The 13,078-nt window shown below is 53.5% G+C and overlaps 3 protein-coding genes across 3 annotated transcripts; all 3 read right to left on the bottom strand.

Annotated features, from left to right (window-relative positions):
- Window positions 1-1,565: 1,565 nt before the first annotated feature.
- LOC140644177 (protein MRP-126-like) lies at window positions 1,566-3,462 on the bottom strand. Its single transcript, XM_072846760.1, has 3 exons — window positions 3,355-3,462; window positions 2,575-2,733; window positions 1,566-1,921 (listed from the first exon to the last, which is right to left on the bottom strand). Exons 1-3 carry the CDS (start codon window positions 3,361-3,363, stop codon window positions 1,709-1,711), a joined length of 381 nt encoding a protein of 126 aa, XP_072702861.1. The 5' UTR covers window positions 3,364-3,462; the 3' UTR covers window positions 1,566-1,708.
- A 3,440-nt stretch (window positions 3,463-6,902) lies between these two features.
- LOC140644025 (protein S100-A8-like) lies at window positions 6,903-7,691 on the bottom strand. Its single transcript, XM_072846485.1, has 2 exons — window positions 7,491-7,691; window positions 6,903-7,067 (listed from the first exon to the last, which is right to left on the bottom strand). The coding sequence occupies exons 1-2, from the start codon at window positions 7,689-7,691 to the stop codon at window positions 6,903-6,905; spliced, it is 366 nt and encodes a 121-aa protein (XP_072702586.1).
- A 3,051-nt stretch (window positions 7,692-10,742) lies between these two features.
- LOC140644138 (protein S100-A12-like) lies at window positions 10,743-11,391 on the bottom strand. The gene is made up of 2 exons (XM_072846700.1): window positions 11,239-11,391; window positions 10,743-10,997 (listed from the first exon to the last, which is right to left on the bottom strand). Exons 1-2 carry the CDS (start codon window positions 11,389-11,391, stop codon window positions 10,800-10,802), a joined length of 351 nt encoding a protein of 116 aa, XP_072702801.1. The 3' UTR covers window positions 10,743-10,799.
- Window positions 11,392-13,078: the final 1,687 nt, after the last annotated feature.

Genomic DNA, 13,078 nt, shown 5'->3' on the forward strand with positions numbered 1-13,078 from the left:
TGTGTTGGTGTCCTGGTCCTGCTGCGCTCAGCGTGTGTGATGGCTCGTTCTTCACCACCTCCAGTGTGATGGTCCAACAGCCCCAGCGGGTGACACAACAGGAGTCCTGCACCCCGGGTTTCAGAGGCCCGTAAAATCCTGCTGTGTTGGCAAATATCCTGTTGCATCAGCACTGTGAGCTCTGAGGCTGGTTCCTGCCTGGATCCTGGGGGAAGGTCCCAGGGTGGTTTGTGGGTGCCCCCAGCACCCAGATTTGTGTGCTTGGCCCCTGCACAGGGGGACCCCTCTGCTGCAGAGAACAGAAGGGCTGACCACCCACTGGCAGGGTGCTGAGCTCCTGAAAAGCTGATCTGCTGCAAATGGGACCTAAACCACCCTTGTCCTGAAAGCTGGGCATGTCCTTATGGGCCAGCCCTGGGGACAGCTTGGTTCTTGGAGGTGATGTGCTTCTGCCCTGGCAGAGTAGTGGCAATGAACCATCTCCACTCTGTCCCTTGGGTGTGGGGCTCTTACCTGCGCCAGAGACCCTAAAGTGCTGTCGGATGAGGTGCATGACCCATTTTGTGGTGCAGGATTGAGTGTTGGGTGCAGGATCTGGCTCCAGAGGGGACCTGCCACCATGTGCAGGCTCAGGCAGAGCTGAGTAGACTCTGGTCCCTGCAGCAGATTTTACCTTGTAAGAAGGTGTTTGACACTTCAGATGTCAAAACTGACTCCAAAGGAAGCTGAAGCAACCTGGCCAGCAGTGGTGAAGCAAACTTGTGGTAGTCTTGTGTTAACCAGGGGGCTTGCTTCAGTGCTGCTGGTTTGAGGAAGCTTGTGGCAGGTTCCTTCACAGAGCAGGGCAATTTCAGGGCTTTGACTCACCCTTAGGAAATCACAACTGTTCCTTTTTTCCCCCCCTCTAAAACATGTTTGCAAATCAGTAACCAGGCTCTAGGCGTTCACGGTGGGAGGCTGCTCAGCAGCATTGTGGGCATTTCCAGCCACCCACTCTGGAAAGCAGCTATTAATAACGGACACCTCCTCAGTGAAAACTTGGGGTGCTCTGAGTGAGGAGTTGGGGTTGTTCTCAGTTCTTGTCCACACGAAACCCAGCAGCCAGACCTCACTGCTGGCTGTAGCATTAAAACTAAACGCATCCACCCCCCAGCTCCCTTGCAGGGCCTTGCAGAGCAGAAGTGCCCTAAAAAGGGTGCTCCTGCAGAAAAGAGTGCTCATCCCTCCCCATTCTCCCTTACAGCTCTTGCCTACCACCACAGCTTGGTCCTAGGAGACATGCAGAGTGTTTTCAGGCCAAAATGGGTTTTTTTCTAGTTGGAAATGCAAAGACCTGTCAAATTACGCTGCCTTCCCTGACCTATGGAGCACATTATAAAGTAAGGAGTACCATGAGCACCTGGTGCAATGAACCCTGTTCTCCCCAGGCGTCCGCCTCACCCCTGAGAACCTGCAGCCTCTCTCCAAGGTGGAATTGCCTGGTTTAAAGCCATGCTGGGAGAGAGCAAGGTGCAGGACTTGCCTTGAGGAAAACCCACGCAGACACACAGAAGAGCTTTGACAGCCTCAAGGCAAATCTTTATTTGGCAGCAAAACCATCAAACTTGAAGGAAGAAAAGGAGGGAGGTGGGCAGAGAGGGATGGAGGGGAGAAAGCCAAGGGCTGCAAGCACTGCGTGGGTGCCTTCGGCCAGGGACCACAGCCCGCTTCAGTGGTGGTGTTGGTGCTGGTGTTTGTGCTGCTGCTGCTGCTGTTGCTGCTGCTGTTGCTGCTGCTGGTCCTCAACATCATGGAGGTGTTCGTGGGTGGCAATGGTCACACGGGTGATCAGCAACATCACCTCGCAGAAGCTGATCTGCACATCCCTGTTGATATCGAGGTCCTTCATGATTTCATCAATGGTGGCCTTGTTTTTCACGTGCTGCAAAGGAAGGGATAGGGTGAGGGTGAAGTCATTCACAGCTCAAGCCTCCCCCCAGCCTTGCTGGGACCCTCACAGATGCCAGGTCCCCAATAGCCTGGTGCTGTGTGTGGTTCCATCCTCATGCCATCATCACCCGTTGCTTTGGGTACGGCAATGATTCACCTGTGGCGATGAAGCAATCGGCGAGCAACAGGCTAGCATTACTGCAAGGACACCATGCAATGTGGAGACTGATGAAGGCAGCAGTGTTGTCAGCCACAAACCTCTCCTTTAGCGTGCTGGATTAAAAACACTTTATGTTCTGCTTTAGCAAAGTGAGTTACAAAAAAATGGGCTTTTTGGCTGATATTTCTGACACCATTGCTCCTAGATGGCAGAGGAGCTCTTGGGCAATATGAGCCTGATTTTTGCATATAAGGTGATGAAGGTAAATATCTGGCTGCAGGTTCACCCAGGCCTCAGTGGATTTCCTTAATCTGTCTTTATGGAGCATGTTTGGAAAGTGGCAGTTGGACAGGGAGGGTCTGGGCAGAAGGTGTTGGAGCAGGAGAGCAGAGTGGAAAGGGAGTGAATCCAGTCCCGGGGGGTATTCAGGCAATGCGATCCAGCCCAGCTCCCTCCCCATGTGGGTCACAAGAAACTCTGCTCACCTTCAGGTAGTTCACAAGCTGCTTCTCAATCAGGAGCTTCAGCTCATTCTTGGTCAGGGTGTCTCTGTCCCCTTCCCGTCTCGAGTACTGGTGGAAGACATCAATGATGACATCCATGGCCTTCTCCAGCTCAGAGAGCGGTTCCTGGATCTGGTGGGTCTGGAAGAGAAACAATCACACTGAGTAATGTCAGGAGCCACAATATATGGGGAAGTCTGATATAAACCAGCGAGGTTCTGGTACAGACAACTGCTTCACACCAGATGAGGATGCAGCCTGGCTTTGTTCAGTCATTCTTTTTTGGGGATAAATTTGAGCTGTTTGTTTTGAGTTTGCTCTTATCTACAAGCCAAAGGAGACTGAAGGGGGTTGCAGCCTTTGCCTGCTTCTGCTCTGGGATGTGCAACCACAGGTAATAGCTGAGAGCTGATCTCCCCTGCAAATGTGCCTTCTGTAAGTCAAGCACTGTTGGAGCAAGGCTTCCAAAATAGCTGGTGGGACTGCAAAAACCTCTGTAGAGACAGAGTGTGAGATCTGATGTTCAGGAGCCCCTTCAGTGGTCGAACTGTGCTGTGGGGAGCCTCTTCCAGGAGGAGACATCTGTCCTTGAGGGTTGTGCTTGGACGAGCCTGAGCAGATATGGTTATCCTCTGCCAGTGACTGATGGCAGCTCATGGGACCAGGAGAGGCTCCCCAAGGGTCCTTGCACCTCCGATGGCCCAACCGGCACCTGGAAAAGAACATGGAGACTTTAAATGCCCGAGTGACCATTGGACTTGCCTTGCTCATCTTGACGAAGTAACGAGATCCACTCGGGCTGGAGCAGGGCTGGTGCCAAGCGCAGCATCTCTTATAGCCTGGCCATCCGCCTGCGCCACTCCACCGGTTGTGAAATGTCTCTGTTTCACCCAGTTCCAGTCCATCTTCATGACATACTTGTGCATTGCTTAAGGCTCCGGGGTAGTTCCTTAAACGGAGCCTCTGTGGCTTTTCCCGCAAGGTTGATGTCACATACGCTGGCTGGATGGCAGGGAAGTGGCCAGGGCATGGCCATGTCAGCTCAGCTGGGTCCCCTTCATCCCCTCCACCTGGCTATTGGGGCTGCAATTCTCCATCAACTCTCAACAAAAGTCCATTCCCCTTGGCTTCTTCAATTTCACCTGTTTCTCTCCTCTATAGGGGTGCCTTTTCATGCCGTGAGGCCACAAGGACCCACAACATCATGCCTGCACTTCTCCGATGAGCCAGCACTGCTTGGCCCTGTAGTGTCCCCATCCTTGCAGACCTGGTGCATGCAAGCACCGCATGGTCCTGTGCACCCAAAAGCATCCCGCTATCCCACTGCTTCACACAGCCCAGCACTGACAGCATGGGCAGGGTTGCCGGTGTGACATGGGGACAGGGACAGAGCTGGTGCTGAGGGCAGTGCCCCAGCACTGGGGGGCCATCCCCTGCCTGCAGCAAGCAGCTCTTTATGAAAGACAAATAATATGGTGTGGGGTTCCAGGAACTTAATTTCATCTCCTCAGGTTAGCAACAGCCTGTGCCAAGGGCAGTTTCTCCCCACCCAAGGTATGCTCTGAGCTGTGGAGACCAGGTGTGGCCGAAAGGTGTATTTTTACCTTTTAGGACTGTGTCCTCACTTTGTGGCTTTTTTTTTTTGTTGTTGTGTCTGTTGCAGAGACCCAGTGCAGGCGCTTTGGCTCAGAGCAGCTAAGATCAAGAGCAAAACGAGATTTTCCAGTGCTGCTTCATTAAAATGCTCTGCCTGCTGATTCAGCTGACTTGTTTGGGGGTTTGTTTAACCTGCCAGACATGATGCTAATCTCAGACACAAACTGGAGGCCAAAACGGGGCCTGGGGCAAGCTCCAGTTGAGCTGACACGGGGCAGCACCGTGCAGGGAGCGGCTTGGGGATGCAGCCCCAGTCCACGCACAGTGGCCACCTGGCCTCCAGCCCTTGCTGGTGGGGCAGCACCGCGTTTCACAACAGGAGAGCTTTGATGCACAAAACAGCTGGAGAAGGGCCGGGGCGTTTCACAACAGGGTGTCGGGGACCATCCGCTCAGTTGCAGAATTTTGTAGCAATTTCAGGAAACCGTACTTTTGGTCATTTTATCATCCTGGAGGTAGGGAAGGGCAAGGATGGATTACAGGGCATGGGTTGGGCCAGGGATTTCCAAAGAGGGATGGTGGCTGGACCCTCAGATGTGCCTACCAGGTAGCAGGTATGAGACCCCAGGTATTTGGTCTTTAAATGCCAGTGCAGTCACTAAGGTGACCAGGGAGCCTGGGTATCGCTTAGGGTCACAGGAACATGTGCTAGCACAAGTTTTTGCCTGGCTCTGCAGGTCTCCTTGTAGGGGGAGCTTCCCTGGCCAGCTGTGCCTGCAAGCCATGCCGAAGTGGTTGCAGCAAGCTGCAATCCTGGCCCCAAGGCCACTGGGGTTGAGCAAGCATCCCCTTGCTGGAGCTGCAGAGGGGAAGGTGTGGGAAGCAGGCATCAGGTGGCACGCAAGCAGACCGATAGCCATGGCAAGCGAAAGATCTGGTTTGAGGTGACTGGAGCCGGTTGTGCCCTGAGGACCTGGTCCCTGGCAGGGCACCCTGTGCTTGACAATCATTGCAAAACATTGCAACATCTTTCAAAATATACATTTACAGGCAAGCGGCTGGCTGATGCGGGAAGAGGGCATGGCAGGGTTTGTCACCATGTTTCACAGCCGGTTTTAGTCCAGGATTGGGATAGACATATGTTCTGGTTGCTAGACGTGGTTTTAGTTTGGGGAAGCCAGGGGATGTGCTCTGAGCCCTGGCTCCTGAGCACCTTTGAGCATCATCAGAGCAGCGATGCTCCAGCTGCGACCTGGCATGAGCAGCCACCACGGGGGCTGGGGCAGCCTAGAGGTTTTCCCATCCGGGAGCTGCAAGGGAAAGGATCTCCCAGTCCTTTAGCTCGAGCCAAAAAGCATTCACATATGTCTCAGCTATATCAAACAGCTACAAACTCAGCTGCTTGGCAGGCACCACCTTGGTCCAGCCCAACAGAGCTGAGAGCCAGCTCTGCTGCCCACACAGGCTCGGCGCAACTGCTGCAGGGTGCTGGACCATCTCCAAGCCCTCCTGGAGCTCTGTCAGGTTGCAGGCCTGGATCTGGCCATTGCACTTGCCCTTCCTGCCTGTGCTGCAACATGCAAAGTGTTGCTCTCGCTTGTGCTGGGGCAGCTGCCTGCTCAGCCCCGTGGGGTGTTGGTACCCAAGCGTTCAGTGAGGAAAAGAGCTGGATTACAGTGTATTTAGTACCCAGAAACGGTTTGCTGGTGCTGCAAGACATCTCCCAGATGGCTCAGCCAGGGACAAGATCCTTGTGCCCTGCTGGAGCCCATCAGGGTTTTGGTGAGAATATTTTACTGGTGGAAAGCTCTGAGGTGGAAACCATCCGGGTGTTTCCTCTTGGCTGGGTAGCACGTGATTCAGCAGGGTTGGGAGGGAGCACTCCAGATGACTTGTCTGTGTGGGAAAACTCTGAAATTTGAGTTTTCATTGGAATTTAGAGAGAAAATTTTAAATCTCAGAATTTCCCACAGGCTAGAAGCTATATGTACAGATAGTAAATTCTGTATGTATTTTTTTTTCCTAAGGGCACCCGGGCTTGTTCTTGTGGTAAAGGCTGTGTTCTGTTGTGAACTGCTGTTGTCATGGGTATGAATGCATTTTTCCTGCTCATGGGTGATTCTGCATCCAGAGGACGCCCTTGGCATGGCCAAGGGGAAAGAGCTGGATGAGGATGGGCAAAACGGGAGGTGCTTCCCCAAGCTAGGCTGGCTCTGCTCTTCCCAGTCTATGCAGAAAACTTCCTCTGCCAGGAGAAAAACCTCTAATATGACTGCTGTATGCTGCAGCTGATGGTTAAAACCCTTGCAGAGCTCAGGCAGTCTTGCACTGGTCTTCTGGGCATTAATACTCTCCTGGCCCATCAATCCAGCCCTCTCGCCTTGGACCAGACACTGAGCAATACAGCTCTCACCCACTCACCACATCTCAATCATAAACCTCTTCCTTTATGGGTTTTTGGGATGCCTCATTTAGGCAAGCCTTTATCCCACAGCTCCAGCAGGACCACGCATTTGCTGCAGCTGGTGCCCACCCTCCCCATCCATGAGAAAGAAGCAAAAGTGCTGCAGTGCTGAGATAGGAAGAACTCAGTGAACTTCAAGTGATGCTTTATTGTCTCACAAGCACAAGTGATCCAAGCAGACAGAAAGCAGCCAGAGCCCAATACCTATAAGCAACCTCCTCTGAGTTTTTCAAGGGTTGTGTAGTGAGACTCAAGGCTTGTCTGGTTTACAGCGCTCCTGGTGGTGCATGAGGCGATGGGCATCGTCGCTCAGCTTGGCCAAGACCATGGTGAACTCCTCAAAAGCCACTTCTCTGTCCTTATTTAAATCAGTCTCACTGAAGAGGTTTTTCAGGTAGTTGGGATTCTTCCTGTTCTGAAATTGGGGGACAGGACGTGTTAGCATGCCCCCTCCCTGTGCTGCACACCCACTGTGTGCAGAAACCAAGCCAGCTTTATTCTTGCATGCCCTGGGAAGTGTTTGGAAGCTGCAGGATCATTGTGGCCCTCTCCTACCTTGCAGTTAGCCCCTAGTTAAAACCCCAGAAGGACAGGCTCTTGTCCCAAACCCCTTTGGCTGCTCCGTACCCTTGCAGTGGCAGGAGGGATGAGCACGGGTGGCCCCGCAGCACGTGGACAAGCTGGGTCTGATCACAGAAACCCACTCTGGACCACAGCCATAGTGGGGACTGTACCCCATTCCCCCAGGAGCATCCCTGGAGGCACCCTCAGCCTCACACCCCCCACAACCCCCTGAGGAGCGCATCCCTCCGGGGAGCTCAGCTCTTGGGGTACTCACGCAAGCTTGCAGGAAGATCGGTGCCTGTTCAGTCAGCAGTTTCTTGAAGTCATTGAAGCTGAGGAAGTCAGGCTTGCCCTCCCCGATGCTGTAATGGTGGTAGACATCCATAACAGTTTTCAGGGCCATCTCCAGTGTGCAGTTTCCAGGGAACTGCCGAGTCTCAGGACAGGTGGTTGTGGCCTGGATGCTTGCAGACATGGCTGAGCTCTTGAGGTACCTGCAGAAACTGTAGCGAGAAACCTCAAAGCCATGAGATGCATCAAAAATCAGGCACCCCATGCAATGCTTTTGGCCCCCACCCCAGGCACCCCAAGGGGGGGTTGCACTGCACCTCCCCAGCGTAGCAGCAGGTCTGCACCAGGAGCCCTGTCTCATTGGGGCTGAGCAAGCCAGCAGCGCCCAGTGTGCCTGGGGACAGTTGGTGGCTCCTTGGTGCTGAGCGGGTAATAAGTAGCTTTAGGAATATTGCTGTTTTACAGCATCACCCAACCGCCTCTAATTTTAGCTTCACCCAAGAAGCGGCTTGTTCTTACTGACCTGGAGGCATTTGTCAGTAAGAACTACAGGGCTGTAGTTGCGTATCTGTACCATGTCACTGACAGCAATGATGACTTCAAGGCAGGGAGCACAGTTCAGGTACGGGCTCCGTTGCAGCCTCTGCCTCACCTCCTCCTCCTCTCTGAATCTCCCTCTCCTCTTTGGGCTGTAAACCCTTTTCACTGCAGACACTGAGCACAGAGACCCTGCTCTCCGATGGGTGCCACCATGCAGGTGACACCCCCGAAGGGCGCTCTCCTTGCCAGCAGAAACAATTACACCTCCACTAAAGATAGCACAGAAATGCCATTAATTTATATATACTTGTCTTGCTGTAGCCAAAACCAGCCTCCTACCCTGGCCCCAGTAGAAAGCATCACCCTGGACTAAAACAAGCATGGCATGAAGTGATATTCGGAAACGCTTCTCCTTCGTCTTATTTCCTGCAAGAACAATCACAGTGTTACTTACCCTTGTCTCCAAGAAGGGTTTGCAGAGGATAGGTCTATTGCAGTGATCCAAGAGCCTGGGCAGCCCTTTTATACATGTCTGGGGTCCTCTTTCATCAGAGATGGTGACACACCTGCTGCAAGCAACAGCTTGAGTTAGCATTTCCCATACCTGGAAATTGCAAGGTGGGAACTTCTGAACCCCTCCCAGTCTCATACCTCTGCACATAGTTCCTGGTTGCACCCACCGGGCTTTGGAAATACTGTCCTTCCACCCCACTGTCACCTCCGCCAGGGCTGAGCTGCTCGTGTTCTGGGCAAAGAATGGGGAAAAAACACTGGATGTACCATCACAGCTCAACGTGACTGTAAAGCACAAGTCCATCTTGGCAGAATTTGCCAAAACTTTGCAAGTTTTGCAATGTGCTGAAAATTTTGCATGCTCTCATGCTGGTGTAGAAGAAAGACGGGCAGTTTCAGAGAGATATGGATAACTTTGTCCCTTGGTTGTTTTTGATGTGACCTCTGTTTTCTACAATACTAACTGGTTGAACACTAGCAAAGAGGAAGGCAGCATCTGCCTTTTGATAAATTGTTTTCCAGAGTATTTTCCATTACTTTATTTTTACATCACTTGTACCAGACCATTCCTCTTTCTCCAGAACCTTTGTGGAGGAAACTGGGTATAAAACAAGAAGAAAATCTGAGGTCAAGGTCTTTAGTGGCTGGAGCATTAACTAGCAAGTGTTTTGCAACAGTCACCTCTGTGCCACCCATCTTGTGTTAGCAGAACAGGTACTAGAAGAATGAAGAGACTATAAAAAGATGTAAGAATAAGACAAGAGATTCCAGGAAGAGCGGAGGAACAGAAAAACAAAAGGGTAACCATTCCTGTTTGAGGATGCTTCTTGCATGTCCTGCAGGCAGTACCAAGAACTGTTGCATGAGTTTTATTCTGGTATCCCTGACTCACTTAATTTGCTCTACTTGTTAGGGACTGTTGACAATCTGAAATTGCATCCTCATTCCCCAGCTGGCCTTGCAAAGCGTTGGCCAAGGCTGGTTTTTGCGCTGCACACTTGCGTAGTCCCCACACAAACAGACCTGTGGGCTCAGAATTCCCATCTTTCGTAGCCGTGTTCCCCAAAACCTGTGGGGAATACCCAGCCCCACAAGGGGAGCGATGCCCGAGTGACACCCAGGTGCCCTGGCAGGACAGTGAATAACGTCTGCCTCTGGGGGACAAGGGCTGCTCCCCAATGGCAAAATTGTGGACCCAGAGAGTGATCACCTGTGTCATCAAGTGCAAATAACCACACAATAGCCCCGTGCTTCCTTTTACAGCTTGGTTTCACATGGGACAGGCTTCTGGTTTCGGCTGATGTTGGAAACATCAGAGCCTCCTGGGCCTGAGGCTTACCCACTCAGTGCACCGTCACTGGCAGATACAGGAGCTTTTTTCTGCTCATGTATCTGTTCCCCAGGAGCCCGTGATGGCTTGTAAATGTGCTGTGACCTGGGGAACTGTTGCCCCATGCTAACAAAAACATCCAACTTTATTGTGCAGAGTTAACACCAGCTCTCCAGAGCCCCTCGGCCTCATTCTTTGCTGTCGGGGCTTGTAAGATAAGTGCTGGTGGCTTTGTGGGTTGCAAAAGAATTGCATGCACCCCCAGGATGCCTCACCCCCAGCTCCAGAGCTGGGTCTTGGCAGCCACCTGGGGAAGCAGCCCCCAGCTGAGCTTCACCCCTGGCATGTCCTGGAGCTTGTGCGAAGAGGGGCCAGGAGAACCAGGGCTGAGGATGCTTTTGTGCAGCCACCAGCTGCCCCTACCCAGGAACCTCCCCAGCGTGATGGGGTGCTGAGGAGAAGGGTGCTGGGGCCAACCTCCTTGTGCAGGGAACCCACTGAGCCTCAGGAAGGCAGTGGGAGCATGTTGGGGTCTGATATGCTTCAGGACGGGGAGCCCACGCAGCCTGTGCTGCTCAGCTGGGACCCAGCAGCACTGTTGTCCTGGCTCCCTGTCCTGCAGGGAGCAGGGTCACCCCATGCCGCCTTCCCTTTCCCATTGCTTCTCCAGTTCAATCTGCATTTAACCCCCCACAGGCTGGGTGCATATTGCATCCTCCCTGGAGACAACAGGATACATAATACAGATTCATTTGGTGCTTGAAGAAATTTTATTTCAATGCCATAGGCAGAAGCAGATGACAAAGCGTTGGGTACAGGTTTGCCTGTGCTTGCGGACAAACGGAAGGGATGATGCTGCTGAAAGAGCACAATCCCATGGGCACAGTCACCCTGGGAACTGCTTCACTTTCAGGGACCGTGGCCGTGGTCATGGCCATGGTCGTGACCAGCATCTGGATGGGCGGGATGCTTGTGGGACCTATTGTGGGCATCAATGAATACACGATTCAGCGTGGTCATGAACTCGGTGAACTTCAGGCGACCGTTGTGGTTGCCGTCTGCTCTGATGAAGAGCTTGCTTATGTAGTCATCGATGGACGTCTTAGGCTGCAGCAGGGCAAACATGAAAAAGAGTCAGCCTGAACCACAGCGAGGTTCAGGGTCACCGTGCCAGCCCACAGCTACAGCATGAGGCTCGCCCAGCAAGGATTGCAAGGCTTCAGGAAAACCCTGGAAAAACCCTCCCTCCCCTTTGGGAGGCTCTCAGCCAGCCCCATGCCCCAAGGAGGCCACCACTCCTGCAAGCTCCCACCAGCGTTGGGAGAGCTGGGCCAAGCTCAGTTCTTACCGGCACGGTGTTGTGGAGGAAGGGCTGGGCGTTCTCCTTCAGCAGCGCTGAGAACTCATCTTTGTTCAGGTAGTCGTCTATGGGGTTCTTAATGGCATACTGGTGGTAGACATTGATGATGCAGTCCAAGGCGAGCTCCAGGTCAGTTTTCATCTTGCTAGGAAGGGACAGGAAGGAAAATATTAAACCCCATCGGAGGAGAAGGACTGCCCTCTCCTCCGGGAGCCCCAGCCAGGCTCTGGCTGCCCGGTGGGCTCAGGCTTATCCTGGTGGCACTTCCAGCAGCACGAAGCCTGAAGCCACCATTTGGCAAGGACCTACTTACCTATGAGCAGTGCTGGGGCCGACTTCTGCAGACAGCAGTGCACGGGAGGAGCAGGCAGGAGCAGTGATGGCACGATGGAGTTGAGGTCTCTTTTATACTCTCCCTGAGCTACAATTTGTGACACCCTCAAATTTCTTTCAGGGCAATAACCCCGGGAATTGTGCAAGGCTACGCAGCACGCCCAGGCGGCAATTTCTTGCCTGGCTCCAGGAACTGGCTGCTCCCACTGTTAATGAGGGAGGGGACGCACCAAACTTGTTAGGGCAAAACAAGGAAACACCAAAAGAAACATTTTCAGGGAGCCAGCATCGTGGGTCAGTGGCGGTGCAGGGGCTTTCCCAGGAGCCGGGACGTTCCTGCAGAGTTTGGGGGTCTTTGCAGAGGTGACGGAAGAGGGGTTTTTCTGGATCACATGAAAGGTGCTGGGTGAGGGTCTCCAGTGGGATGATGCTGTTTTTTCCCAATGGGGGATGTGGTTCATCACTCCTGTATCTGCCCTGACACTGTTGAATTTGGCTGGAGCTGTGGTGTCTGCCCCCAGCATCCTGCTGCACGGGTGCTGGGGGACGGCCAATGCATCCCACCCCCCAGTCACCTCTCCAAAATCATGAGTAGCGTTATTCCTGAATCATTTCTTAACAGCTAACCAGGGAGCCAAGAAAGAGGTTACAAATCTGGGCATGCCAGCGTCTGAAAAACTGCCAGAAACCTGCCAGCCGGTCTTAGGAGGTGGCATTTCCCGGCAGCTGTGATTGCTGCCTCATGATAACCGAGGGCATTGGCAATCGCTGCCTGTTTCTAGCGTTGGGAGGATGCTGCTACATGCGGGAGACCCTGTGGTGCTCCCAGTGCCTGGCACGGGCTGCTAAACCCTGCGTGTCTTGGGGGAAAGACAGTCTGGAGGGCCTGGTGAGGAGCCTGTGCCCAAGGATGCCCAAGCCCTTCACCCCAAGTCCGTGCTTGGTGGGACCGGCACAGCAAAAAGCGCGAGCTAGCCATGAAGGCTTTTAGGAGATAGGAAGGACAGCAGTGGTGAAACATCTCCCCGTCAGCTTCCTAATCCAGCAGCATGAGGAACTGGTGCCAGAAAAAGGCTAAATTGCGGAAGAGTGAAACAAAGGGACAGGTTGTATGACAAAGGGAGACAGGCGCATCCTCTCCGGGAAGGGGAGCCACGCAGGGCTGATCACTGGGACGTGGGTGTGCCGTTGGTGAGACGTGATGGCACATGCGTGGGGACATGCGAAGGGATGACCCTGTGCCACTTGGGGAGGTAGGAGGAGACACACACGCACTGTGGAGCAGGCAAGAAGGGACAGGCACGCACCGTGGGTCCTCATGCTGCCATTTGCTGCCCAATCTGCCACGGAAGCCACATGCCCGCACACCAGGAGCTCCCAGCGCATGCCCTGCCTTGGGGCCCGGCTGCCATGCCGCGGCAGCCCACGCTCCGGTGCAAGAGCCGCCATGGGGTGTTGGTATCTGCTCCATGGCTGAGTGCAGCCATGGGGCTGG

The sequence above is a fragment of the Ciconia boyciana genome, chromosome 26, assembly GCF_034638445.1.
Source record: "Ciconia boyciana chromosome 26, ASM3463844v1, whole genome shotgun sequence".
NCBI classification, from domain to species: domain Eukaryota; kingdom Metazoa; phylum Chordata; class Aves; order Ciconiiformes; family Ciconiidae; genus Ciconia; species Ciconia boyciana.